This window comes from Chelmon rostratus, chromosome 5 (genome assembly GCF_017976325.1).
Source record: "Chelmon rostratus isolate fCheRos1 chromosome 5, fCheRos1.pri, whole genome shotgun sequence".
NCBI lineage: Eukaryota > Metazoa > Chordata > Actinopteri > Chaetodontiformes > Chaetodontidae > Chelmon > Chelmon rostratus.
In genome coordinates this window covers 7,830,006-7,843,486 of record NC_055662.1, presented here as the reverse complement: position 1 = coordinate 7,843,486, position 13,481 = coordinate 7,830,006, and the positions used below count along the sequence as shown (strand labels likewise).

General features: G+C 40.4%; 1 protein-coding gene across 1 annotated transcript in view; it reads left to right on the top strand.

Annotated features, from left to right (window-relative positions):
- Positions 1 to 1,280: 1,280 nt before the first annotated feature.
- cds1 (CDP-diacylglycerol synthase (phosphatidate cytidylyltransferase) 1) overlaps positions 1,281 to 13,481 on the top strand; it is a 32,019-nt gene continuing 19,818 nt past the window's right edge. The window contains exon 1 of the mRNA XM_041936321.1: positions 1,281 to 1,612. Within this exon, the coding sequence (XP_041792255.1) occupies positions 1,544 to 1,612 (69 nt within the window). The 5' untranslated portion in view covers positions 1,281 to 1,543. The remainder of the gene's footprint in view (positions 1,613 to 13,481) is intronic.

Here is a 13,481-nt window from a genome sequence, read left to right as displayed (position 1 = left end):
AACGGACTGCGTGCAAAATGGACAGGTAAATAAATTGTATTGTGGTGTATGAAATTTGCTGGTAATAGTCTCCTTTAGATATATTGAATGTGCTACATTGAATGATGCCACTTTAGCACAGCTAGTGCCTCATAAATATTACATTTGTAGTCACTTTTCTATGTTACCTCCTGCATTTCAAAGTCAAAGTCGAAGTCAGCTTTATTGTCAATTCTGCAGTATGTACAGGACAAACAGAGAATCGAAACTGCGTTACTTTTCAACCTCTGTGACAGGACATATATTAAAAAGAGATTAAAAGATTTCAGAGGGAGACTCCAATAATGTATCTGATAATAATGTATCTGATAGCTCTACGCAGCTCAAAATTTTACATCCAAAAAAGCCCCAAATGTACTCGACAATGAAAATGAAAGTGGAACAGTGTGTAAATAAAATCGCATAAACACTGGGGCATTACAGTTTGCTGGAGTTAGACAATAGTTGTTGTCTGGTCTGAGACGGCGGTGCTTCCAGTGTAAATTCAGGACCTCGTCAGATCAGAAATCAGTTTTTCATAAAAAAAAAAAACATTTCATTTTATTTGAAGAGGTGATGCTAAGATTAAATCTATTTTTTCAAAAGCTCTCCCTCCAATGCAGAGAAGTGACACAACAAGTATTCAGATATTTTACTTGAATTAAACTAGCAAGGCAGTTGTGTAAAAACTCAGCATTTTTAGTCCTGCATACAAAAGTTTAGTTCAGTAAAAGTACAGAAGTACAAAATGTGCTTAAAGTATGAAAAGTCTTTGTTATGCAAACAGCCCCTGTGATTATTATATTGTTGTGCGTTATATGTCATTGGATTATTATACTGATGCATCAGTGTGTATGCGTTGTGTCATGCAGAACAGCCCATTTTGCAGACGGTGGGGTTAATTTGAATTATTTTATAAACTATGGGGTTGTGAATTTATTCCCAGGAATCAATAAAATCTAATCTTAACCAATAATAATGCATGAGCATTTGTTTGTTGATTATATTTTGGATTATTATTGATTGATTATTATCTGCAAAGTAACTGGTCACTAAATTGATCAAATATAAGTATGCATTGTATTGTAGTTAAATAATAAAGTAACAGAAAAAGAAAACACTCAAGTAAAGTATCTCAAAAGTATCTAAAAAAATGCTCTTAAGTACAGTACTAAAGTAAATAAAGCTTTTATTTTGAAAGTTACCAACGGAAGCTCTGTGTCCTTAATTTATGCACCTTGACAGTGGTAGGAGGAGAGCGGCCGGGACGGGGACTGCGGTGATAAACAAACACACGCAGTGGAGTCGTTAGTGTCTCGTCGAGCTGTGTAGCGGCGGTCTGGCAGGACCGGCTGACTTTCAGGAAGGCTGACCTTCACGGACCGAGCTTTTCAGTCAAAACCGGGTTGAAAATCCAGGACTTTACCTGAAAAACACCAGGAATTTATCCCCTTCTCCCTCCCTCCCTCCCCTGGACTCGGCTTATGTGACACATTAACGTCCCGGGCAGCTAAACGAGCGAAACATGACGGAGCTGAGGAAGCGGGGCGGAGGCGGAGGAGACCCTGACAGCACCGAGAATATCAGCGACAAGGTAAATTGCACCCTAACGAGTAAAAAGTCAGCAGTTTCCCTCTGAGACCTCGCCCTCAAAACAAGTTCGTCCGGTTGTTGTCAGACGCGGGCCAAGTAGCCAAGCTAGCCGGGTTGCCAGGTTAGCAGGGAAGCTAAATAAGCTAGTTAGCTGCTGGGCTCCTGTAATCCCGCAACAACATCAACGGAAACAGCTCCGTATGAAGAAATACTGACTTGAAGTTGGTGTGAGGTTCACGTCCTCATCGTGGCTGGGAGCTCTGTCTCACTGTCGTCATGACACAGACTCATCAGTGTTAGGCTCTTGTTGGTTCAGTCACACCTGAATGTGTCAGCTGGATATTAAGCTTGAAAGTTGCGTTTGTGTTAAGGAGTATTGGACCAGGTGAAAGGCTAAGAGGGCCTGTTGACTTGTAATTAATGCGGGATGAAAGAGAAATCTCCAGCGATGCATTTAAAAGCCTTACAAACCTGATTTTGCAGTGTTTTGTGCCTGACTGATTTGAACCATTCATGCTTTCCTTCCTGCATGTCTGCAGCATTGACTGCCATCGCTCTTCCATGCAGTGAGTCAGTGACTGATCAGGGTTTAATCAAAGTGAAAGAGAGATCCAGCAGTTAAGCAACAATACTATTAACTGATCTTGACTGTTCTTTCTTGTTGTTGGAAACAGCAGGGGACTCATCTGCTCTCCACTCAAGGACCACTTACCAACTTGTTCCGGTGCTCTCCTCCGAATCACACTGTGGCTTTCTAGTCAGTTTCTCTTATATAGTAAAACACCACAAATTTGCCTAAAATGCCTTGATACTCTTTATAAAAAAGGATGCCTTTTATTCATAGACTCAAAAATAAAAGAAAAGAAAGAAATGGGAGAAACCTCAGGAAGAGCAAAAGAGAAGAAGCCCCTGGTTCAGGATTGACTTTAGATGTTCAGGCTTTCTGTTATTCAGGATCCTTTTTTCTCCGTCCGTCCATGTTAGCTCAAAAGTTGATCTTAGGAGTTTGCTCTTAACCATGGAGACAAATAATTTGCATGGTAGATCAATCGATTATGTCAACATGGCTTCTTAACAGCGATGATGACTGATTCTTTGTGTTTATGTCTGCAATCTGAATATCTTTGGGTTCAGGAGCGTTGTATGCACCAAGCAGAGACATTTGGAGATGCTTGCCTGGGCATATTTACTGTTTTTTCAACACTTACATACGAACTGACATATCTAGAAATTGAAGGAATAATAGATTACTCAGTGATGAAAATGATTGGTGGAAGCAGCCCCAAGACCTCCTTTAAATCATACATGAGCGGCTGCATGCCTGTTTTACACAAGGTCACCTCTTCAGGAAGTGTGTCGACACGGAAACTGAAATTTCCATATCACCTTGATACCTGGAAAGTCTTTGAATTTCACGATTTCTGTGACAGTCTAAAACCCAAAGATGCTCACTTTGCTATCATAGAAGACCGCAAACACAAGGAAATACCCACTTTTGAGAGGATGGAGCCAAACATTTATAGATTCAGGCCTCTCTAATGAGAGAGTTGCTGCTTTCCTCTCTGTTTTATTTCATTGTAACCTGAATATCTTTGGTTTTTGGACTGCTGATCTGACATTAGGAGCAACTTTTAAAATATTATGCGGGACTCTGCCAGTCTTTGATGGGCAGCTTTGTGTAGTTGCAGCCTTCATGAAGCCATTCCTCATTACAGTGGTGTTTTCTGTACTCAAACCAGTCATCTGCCAGTGTGAGCACTAGTGCCAAATCTTTTTTTTTAACATCGTCTGTTTCACCAGGGACTACTAATTCAAATCAAATTGCTGATTTTATTGTCAGAAAAGACTTAAATTTCAGGGGTTTCGCTCGTCTTATGTTGAAGGAATGGCAAGTGACCTGACATATTCAGACAAATGTTGAATCAGCGCACTCACTCTGTACTGAACCGATGTGAAAAGTTGTTGTCTCCATCAGGCACTTTGACACAAAAATATGGGAAAATAGGGTCCATTGACAGATGATATGTGACCGGAACTCCTCTTGTTTGTCCAGGACATTGAAATTTTCCAGGACACGTGGTGCAGCATTGGAAACTCTGCACTTAACGTCTCTGTCATTGATTGAAAATGAAATGTAGGTCAAGCTGATACGAGCGAATAATTCAAGAACACAGTATAAGACATTATTATATTTATCTATTTTGTAATGTGTAGGTGTACAGATCTTTTAAAAGACAAGCTTATGTTGAAATAATAGACAAGTAGTAGTATGTCTCTTGTATTGTTTTTCTCTCTTATGGATGTAATACACAAAAGTAGTTATTGAAATGTTTTTTTTTCGTTTTTTTTTTTTTTTTTTTTATAAGGAATAGTCAAACTGCATTTTTGGCCACTTTTGACAACCCTAATCCATAGTAATGCATATTTGGTATTATTTCTAACCACTGAACGGCCTCTGTATATATTCTGTAGAAGCTGATAGATGATGATGTCTGCCCTGTGTATAAGATAGGTCAGCGGCATCGCGATGGTCCTTCTACACAGCCAGGAGCCATCCAGCCTCTGACTGACAGTTCCCACTGGAGGCTCTCGTACTAAAAACAGACTGACTCGTGGAACTGAAATACATGGACCGCATGGCATGCACGCCTATATGTGCTGTATTTGTTTCTGGTTGCTGTTGACTGGCTGCGTGTGTTTGTGTGTTCACAGTTTGGTTATGCTGGCCCAGTGCCACACTTGACGTCTCATTAGTGTCCCAACTTGTTTGTCCTCTCCTCCTCCTGTCCACTTTTGGAGAGCTGTGGCCCTCAGCTGTCCCAAGGAAGCCCCCACTCTCTCTCTCAGCACATGAGGAGCATGACTAGACAAATTCAAGCAGGGATGTAGTGGAGGGTGAACTCTGGCAGCATGCTTGCATTTGCAGAAGCCTCCTTTTTAAGTTAATGTAAGTTTTGTCATATATGTATGCTAAATATGTGTGTTTATGTAAATTATCAGAACAAGCATACAGATGTAAGTTTCAGTTATTAGAGGATTTTACCATTTTCAATACTCTGGCATTAGTATTGAGATAGCGTACACACGTACAGAGACAGATGTGTTTCTCCCTTTACATCAGATATTCAGACTATTTCTGCCAGTTAATGACACTTAAATGATGGTGCATGTATTCACAAAGCAAAAGTTCTCCATGAGTCCGTAAATGAACACAACATATGATTAAATCACACTTTTTCCCCACATTTTGATACAGCCGGATTATATGTTCCACATCAGTTAAACAGATATCATGATGTGGCATGGATGCTTGTCTGTCAAATATATTATATACTGGATTTTGGGGGCCATTAACAATGTTTGAGAGTTAAAAATACAACAAGATCAACTGCAACTACATCAGCCAGTATTCATGCACACACAGGATGCTGCTGTGTCTTTCTAAGCGTGGTGAATTTTAGAGCCAGTGTAATTACGAGTCAGTGAAAACATGTAATTAGACTCAAATTTGCTGTGAATTGGCATGAAGCCGTGTTGCGCAAGTTGAATATGTTTAGAGCTGCCACAAATCATTATTTTTATTGTCGATAAATATCAGAAAATGGTGAAAAGTGTCAGTGTTTCCCAAAGCCCAAGATGACGTCCTCAAATGTCTTGTTTTGAATGTGGCACGGACAGCGTGGCAGTCAAATTAACGGATGACGCATGGCTGAAGATGCCTTTTAAACACTCTGCTGTTGTTCCCGTTCTTCAGTTTTGGAAGATATTCTCCTCTTGTTTCAAACACAAACAACACGCTCACAACACTCAAATGAATCACAACCTGACATGTTAATATACCGTTTTAATGCTCTGAGTTGAAGTTTTCCTGTGTGAGGTCATTTATATACTCCGGTGTTTTATTAGGTTGGCAAATTGCCGCTCAGCCACCCGCTAAGCGCTTCTAATATTTGTGGCTAAGAAGCATGAGTTGGCAAACACGTTGGCTACTAGCAAGTTGCTATTTGGAGGTCTGCCTCTCTTGAAAGCATCCAGCTGTCTGGAGTGAAAGCAGCTGAAGAAACTGGGATGCACCAGCTACTGGACATTTCAGCGTCTGTCCTGGCTCCTACTGAAGGATGCATTCATCAACCTTGTTTGGAGCATTTTATTGGAAACCTGCATTGGAGTTGATCAAGGTGTTGTCCATGGGGAGTAAAAACAGTTCAATCATTTCAAAAAATGACCACGGAAAGAAGGAGTGCAGGAGTAAAAGGAGATGGACACGGACATGGCAAAAACAACAAACGAAAAAATAGTTAATCATATCAAGTCATGTCTTCATGATTATTTGCAGTATTAATAAGCAAAGTGGTCAGTTACTAAATATCAGAGAGCACAGATGAGGTTAGTCAGGCTTGTTTTGACTTCCTGCTGGAAGTCACTGAACCTCAGCCTGGTTAATTAGCTATTTGTGAGTCTTATGACTTTGGTTGACAAGCCCTTCTTGGCTTGTTATTACATTTTGCCATGTACAGTTATGTATATGAAAAATGTTTTTCTACTGTGATTCAGTCCAGAGAGAAGAAAAACTGTTGGTGTGATCCGGCAGAGAACAGTGCACTGCAGTCCTCCCCCAAACTGTTCTGACTAACCTGGCTGTATCTTTTCTGTTTCTTCTGAAAGCATAAAAGATCTGCAGACTGTCAGAGAGCGTGAAACAAACCCATCAGGCAAATAATGGCTAATAAAAACTTTAGTTTCCAGTCTTTGTCAGCTAGTTTGGGGTGTTCTTGATTAGAAGCCGGCTCTCAGTGCAGAGCTGACAGGGTTTAACAGGGATGAGTCAGCTCCATCTGTCTGGGAGGTTAGAGATTCAGTTTGCTGTGACACCGTGCAGCAACACTGCAAAACTGAAAAAAGTGTTGGACTAGTTAAAGTGGCTTTAACATCCTACACACAGCCACACACACACACACACACACACACATATATATATATATATATATATATATATATATATATTCATACCGTCTCTGTTTGCTACCCCCAAGGCTAATATTTACTTTCATTAATTGGTCAGCCACACATGCATACCCTGCAGAGTGTGTTTGATTCACGTATCGACATGGTGCTCTTCACTCCGCTGCTCTACCTTCGTGGTCGTGCATACTGTTGCCGGGACAGTTAGCGGCTGCTCAAGACTCCACATGACAGTTGACCTTGGCGGGTTGTCTGCTGGCCGGCTGGCTGGCCCCGAGGCCGCCAGCAGCAGCGGCAGCGGCGGTGGCGGCAGCAGCAGGCCGTTTAACGCTCTGCTGGTCACGGCTTCATTCTGCACAGCCCTAGTTAGAAATGTCTTTGGACGGCAGAGGAGTCTTTATTGCTTCAAGTTGTCGCTCTGCATCCAGATATGCTCGTTTATTTTGTCTTTTCAACCTCTGGCTCAGTGAAGTGAAGGATTTTGTTAGTCGTGTGGCTCTAGTGACAGCAACATGCGTTTTTAAAGCATGAAATCTCGCCACAACAATTGGATGGACCGTCCTCTATGTTCCGCAGATAAAATCCTAATCCTCATCCTAACCTTGATCCCCAGACTTCAAATGTAGTGCCACCAAAAGGTCAAAACGTACATACCTATAAAACTTACGACAGCTTCAGTGGTGCTTTGCCTGGTATTCAGACTAAGTGTTTACTTCTATTTAATTTCACTTCATTAGTCATTCTGACATTATCTATTTTTTCTTAACCAATCAGTAGTATAATCAGTATTGACACGTCGAGGTTGTGGTAATTTAATGATGATCAAAGAAACCAAGAGTGATCCAAGAGTTACAACAACCTGTATAACCACATGGATGGTATCCATCAGAATCACCTTTATTGGCCAAGCATGTGCACACATAGAATTTCATCCATCCAACATAATTATTTTTATTTATTATTTATGTCTGTAATGAGCCTTTCAGTCCCACATTACAACCTCTGTGGCAACAGACTGTTGTGTTTTCTGCAAAATGTGTCATTTTGCTTCGTGGCTTTGTGCTGCAGTGGGGTTGAAAGATGCAGAGCTGTTGAAAGCTGTTGCTGCTAGCAGCAGTGCTACACTGCTATTTCAGGTCAACATTCATTGCTGATTAGCCTAATGAGCCCATGTAGGTGAGCCTTTCCACTGTGACCAGGGCCCCCCAGGTCTGGCTCTGGTCACAGAGCCTGCTGGTCTGGACCTCACAGGTGTGTCGACTCGTTTGTTGTCCTGTGGTGAGAATTTTTCTACAATTTCCTCCTCAGTAGCAACTTGTGACTGCTTTTGACCCAGGCAAAATTTGAGCTTTGTCAGTTGCGCTGTCATAAAGACTGTGGTTTGCTGCATTTCTGCACCTGATTTCTTTTGATCAAGCTAAATACCCACGCTGTATGCTCACTGGATGATGGCTGGTTGTGGCACAACTAACTGCGCCACTTATTTTAGGTTGAGTTTGTGATGATTTTCACGATTCATTCACAACTGGCTCGTGAAATTTGTTGACTGTACCACTTTAGGGTGTTCATGGATCCCATTGTATTCTAAAAGTTATACTTAAGTGGCACTCATTTAGTGAAATTCTGGCCACCGTGGTGCTGTTTAAAAAGTTGACAGTTTTTGTCAGTGTACCAAAAATATGTTCTTTTGTTATCCAAACCAGCAGCTGTGAACTCATAAACAGCAAAGACCTTAAGTCATCACACCTGATGTAAAAATTAATCGAAATTCTACTGTTCCTGAGGAAAATGTGTCACCGTAGTTAGTCATTTTAAGTTTGTGCTACAGGCGTACTGTTTGTGTGCTGTTATTGTCAGTCACACCCTTGGCATGCACATAATCAAACACACACAAACACACCAGAGCAGGAAACAACTTTCTATCTCCATGAAACAGTAGCATGACTAGTTAATCCACTAACTCTGAAGCAGTGTGTATATTATTAGCTCTGCCATTGTGAAAGGCAGGAAAAGAAATGTCCGAACATCATGGGTTCAGTGAATGTTCAGACTTTGTTTTTGGAAATCATCTGGCTGGTGTTAAATGTTATTTCCTCATACAATACAATAATAATGATAGTTTGTTACATTTCTAAATGCTAATCATATTTGTTGAACCTTCCAGCCCTGGGAGGAATTATTAAGAAGAAAATCATTTCATCAGTCGGGCCGTGTGTTGGGTTTGTTAATGGTCCATATTGGTCAATAGTCTTGAAACACAATCTGGGTATCAGTCTGATGATCAATGATTATTTCCTCTGATATTTGCTAGTAGTGTTTTTTCTGTGTTGGAGCGGCTGCACAGTTGTATTCTCCATGTTTTGGTTGAAACAGATGAAAATATTTAACTGTTTCTTCAAATGTTACTGTATTGTTTGCTATTTTATAGTGAATCAAGATATGAATATATGGTATTTTTGCTAATGAAAGTGACTTAATTGATTAATTATTTATCTAATAGTTGGTCGTTAATTTTCTGTCTAATGACTGATCGATTAATACATTTTTTCAGCTCTAGACAGAAATTGTTTTAACTTATAAGCACTGGTTTTCAGAATTAGCTGCCATGGTCGGTTTTATTTATTGTTCAGACCCAAAACCCCCCTGCAAGCATCTGCGCTGCTGGAGGCGTGTTGCTTCAGGTACTGGCGAGATGAACGCTGCCTTGGTTATGTGGCTAGGGCTTGAGCTGCTCTTCACCTGTCCTCTTGCCTGATCCCCTCCTCTCGCTTCCTCTTCCTCCCACCTCGCTGCTGAAAAGGCATTAAAATCCAGGAGGAGGACAAATAAGATAGTGGAGGTGAGCTGAGCTACAATGACAACGACTCTGCTTCAACCTTACGGTTGTTTTCTTCTTTGGCTCACACACAGTAGAAAAACATGGCCATACTGTAGAAAGTGAATTTTTGGATGCACCACCTGCTGTGGCTGCATTTCTATTTAATTCCATGCTCTGCTGGCAGTGTCTTGTTTTCGTGCTGACTGGAATTTACCGGTGAATATTACAAATACTCAGGTCCAGGACTTGTTTGACCTCATAGCATAACTTGGATTGTTACCACACGTATTTGCAGCATTGTTCGAGGTGTTTGACTGTGAAGTACTTTGACAGCGCCAAGGCTACTTTGCTAAATAAACACAAGATTAACGGTGTTTGACGGTTTAATTAACAAGCTTGAGCACATTCACCCAGGTTAGGCTGTAATACTGTGGCTCCGCATGTCGCACCTTTGTGTGTGTGAAGTCATGTGCTGACGAAAGCTGAGGCCTGTGAGAAAAGAGTGAGAAAACACTCATTGGCCACCAATCAGTGGCAGTTTGAAGTTTGTCTTCTCTTCCAGCCACTTAACTCCTAACTAGTTGTCTTGGATCATGATCTGGTATAGGTTAACATTTGCAATAATGCCAGAAGTAGAATAGTATATATTATACCTGCATATTTTAGCCTGCCATCCCCTAACAGCCTGGCAGTGGTTGTCCTGCTCGGCGTTTTTGCTGTACAAATTGTTGAATACAGTTGGTTCAAGCACTCCAGACCCATGCATAAACTTTCTCATCTCTGCAGTGTGTATGCATCCATTAACTTTCATCATCCATTCATATCTGATTGTCTTTGCATTTTCCTCAAGTTAGATTTTATCAAAAACCTTTGCATTATACAGAATATCAGAAAATGGTTAAGAAAATCTCAGAGCCCATTATGAAGTCTTCACATTGCTTGTTTTCTCTTACCAGCAGTAAAAAACCCAAATATTGCCCTATTATGTCCTTTTAATTTGGTAAATAAAATGTGAGAAAGGCTCTCTGTACCGTAACAGCAGGGACAGATGCGTATCAAAATCCAAGCGGCAGCTGGCTTGACTGAGTTTTTGCAAACGACGGCTCCCTCGACTGCAGTGAGCTGAACTAAACACGCCACAGCCTGGCTGAGAGTGAGTGTGGAAGTGCACTGCTGTGAGGGACAGACGTGCGGCACAATAATCATTTTAACTTGATTGTCGTTGGAAGCCAAAGTCGTAATTGAAAATATAATTTGATTAGTCGCCCAGCCCTTCTAACATGTACATTTGTATCTAAACTTTATGACACAACAACAACATAGGTAAGACTGTAGATATCAGGACTTCCTCAGACACACGTGAACAGCCTGAACTGTTTTATGATGACTAGAGTGAAAACAGTTCAGATGATATTTATGTGTCAAGTGGCTGGCTAAATTCAACAAATATTAGCTTGTTGAAAGTAGAGTCTGCTGGTTCATCTCTGTGTGCTGCAGGCTTCAACGTTTCCTCATTAAAACCTGAGTAGAAATCTTCAATTACACCTCCTCTCTCCTGAACTCCCAGCATCAACTCAAGTGACCTCTTCTGTCTCAACCTCAACATGCTCCCACTGTCATCACTTTCCAAGCTAATTACAATGTCTTACCAAGATCAGAGACCTTATTTCTAAATGAAAAGCTCTCTGCTTTAACCCTGATGGCCACACTGACCGTATTTAGCAACATTTGAGTAAAAGTAACCATGAAAGGAAAAAAATGTCCAGGAGCATCAGTGAGCCTCTCAAGTGCAACAGGAAACTTAATCTCCCACAGTTGGTGCGTGAGCTCAGGAGGAATTTCACTGGGTTTTAAAAATAGCCTCTTTTGGGCAAGAGAAGCATCTCCACTCGCTGCTTTGTTACATGATCGACCATTACTGATGTTAACTCAAGAACTAAAGTGTTGGGCTTAATTTCTAGCTTGCCACTGTGTATTTACTTATTAATGAGGTTAAAGTGGGAGGTCAATACAAATGCTTCTAAATCTGAAAATACTGAGCCAGCATTTTCCAAATCCAAGGTGCTGATTTATGACTTTCGTAAATATGGCATATGTTGTACTGCCTTGCAGCAGCAAGAAAGATGTCAAATTTCTGTTATCTCAACATCTTGCTAGCTGTGATTGTTTATATTGTACAGCTTCATACAGCTGAGCACAGGTTTTTTTTTTTTTTATACCAAGGGTTTATTATTTGTATTTGTTTTGTTTAATTTTGCTAAAAACTCCTGGAATTTTGCACCAGTCAATTTAGATATTAGATAATTTGAAAAATCATGAAAAATATTTAATATCTAATGTTTCGAATGACACAGCCCAACTTAACTCACCTCGATCGAGATTCCTGCAAGCTGAGCTGATACTAAACAGTGAAGTGAACACTGCAGACCAGATTGAGTTGAGACGGGCTGAGACGTACAGTGGAATCACAGCATAATACAGTTTTCAAAAGCACTGCAGCACTGTTATTATTATTATTATCATTATTATTTTGGACACTGTGGTATATTATCAACAACTCGTTTTCATTTGCTTCTCATTTTTGTCTTTACTTTTTGTAATCTAAAGTATGTGCGGAGTTGTAATTATTACTAGAGGACCTTGCTTAATGTAAACCTTCACTCCTTGTAGCAGCAACACAGGAACTTGTGGATGTGTGGGACACAAACAAATTAATGTGGAAATATTTTTAAAGCAATTTTGTTTATTATAGGTTAAAAAATAGGTGAAACTTAAAATTCCATTTTTGTTCTTTGTAATAAATGACTGATCTTAAATATTGCCTCATTAAAGCAGAGAGTGAACCAATTGAATCTCACTAAACCGGATGGTGAATTATGAAGAATGTTACAAGAAACCCGAAAGGACCCAACAGCTGTGATGAACAGGTTCATACAAAGTGATCCGACTGCTCTGTTACATTTGCCCCTGTCATGTTGTATTAAAGAAAACGTCTGCCAGCACAGAGTAGAGACAGTGTTCATGTAGAGGCTGTGTGTGTCGACTGGGTTTAAATCCAGATTAAAGATTCATTAACACCAGTAAAGATGTTTGCCTCCCGGCCAGAAGCCTATTAACCTGTCGACACCAGGTGTAGACTTTCAGCTCAGTTACGCTCAGAGTAAACCTCCAACTTCCTTGATCAGATTGGAATCAAACTTTCTCCCTTTTTTGACACTGTGCGGATGTTTTTGGGTTGAAATATGATGAATGTCAGGAATATAGTTGACGATGGCAGCGTGTCAGTTACACATCAAAATGTGTTTGGGAAGATGTTCATGTGTCAGAGTATGTCTTTATAGACATAAACATATTGTACAAGCAGCAAAGTGACAGTTAAATCAAAAGATAGGAAAAAAAAATGACCATTTCAGACCATTTGACTTGAAAGTATATATGCATTTGTAAGGTTCTATGCAGTGACAAACTAGAAAGTTGTAGTAGTAGTTATCAACATTATTTTTTCATCTTTACTGATCTGTTCTGATTGAAGAATTGAGATATTAAACTGTGCAGAGGTCAGTTAATAGATGAGGTTTGTCTAATGTGTGTTGAATGTGTCACAGTGTAGACAGGAAGTGGGTGGTAAAAGGAAGTCACTGTATTGCACCAATAGCTGTACTGCAGGCGGCCTATTAGCTCAAAATGTCTGTGTTCCTTAAATGTAGCATGTTTGAGATTAAACTGGAACCTTCACACCTGTACAGTCCTCATCCAGCAGATATTATGTAGGAAGAAAGTCACTGACGGTCTGATGGTTTTGAATTCCTGGAGGACATTTGCTACACACAAAAACAATGCACGCACACACCTCCACATTCACTTGCAAACCTAGTTGAATCCCAGCCAAGCGTAGAGGACACATGCACCGCCTCTGTGGTGTCCTCTCAAGTGAGAGACTGAACTCTGGCCTAATTAAGCCACTGTCTGCCTGGTCCTCTGTGCCTTCTCTCTCTCAGACTGAACTCTATTTGACTACCTTAACATTTACTTGTAATTTGCATCTCAGAATGCTTTTTTCCTTTTCCTTACAGGACGATGCTGCTTATAC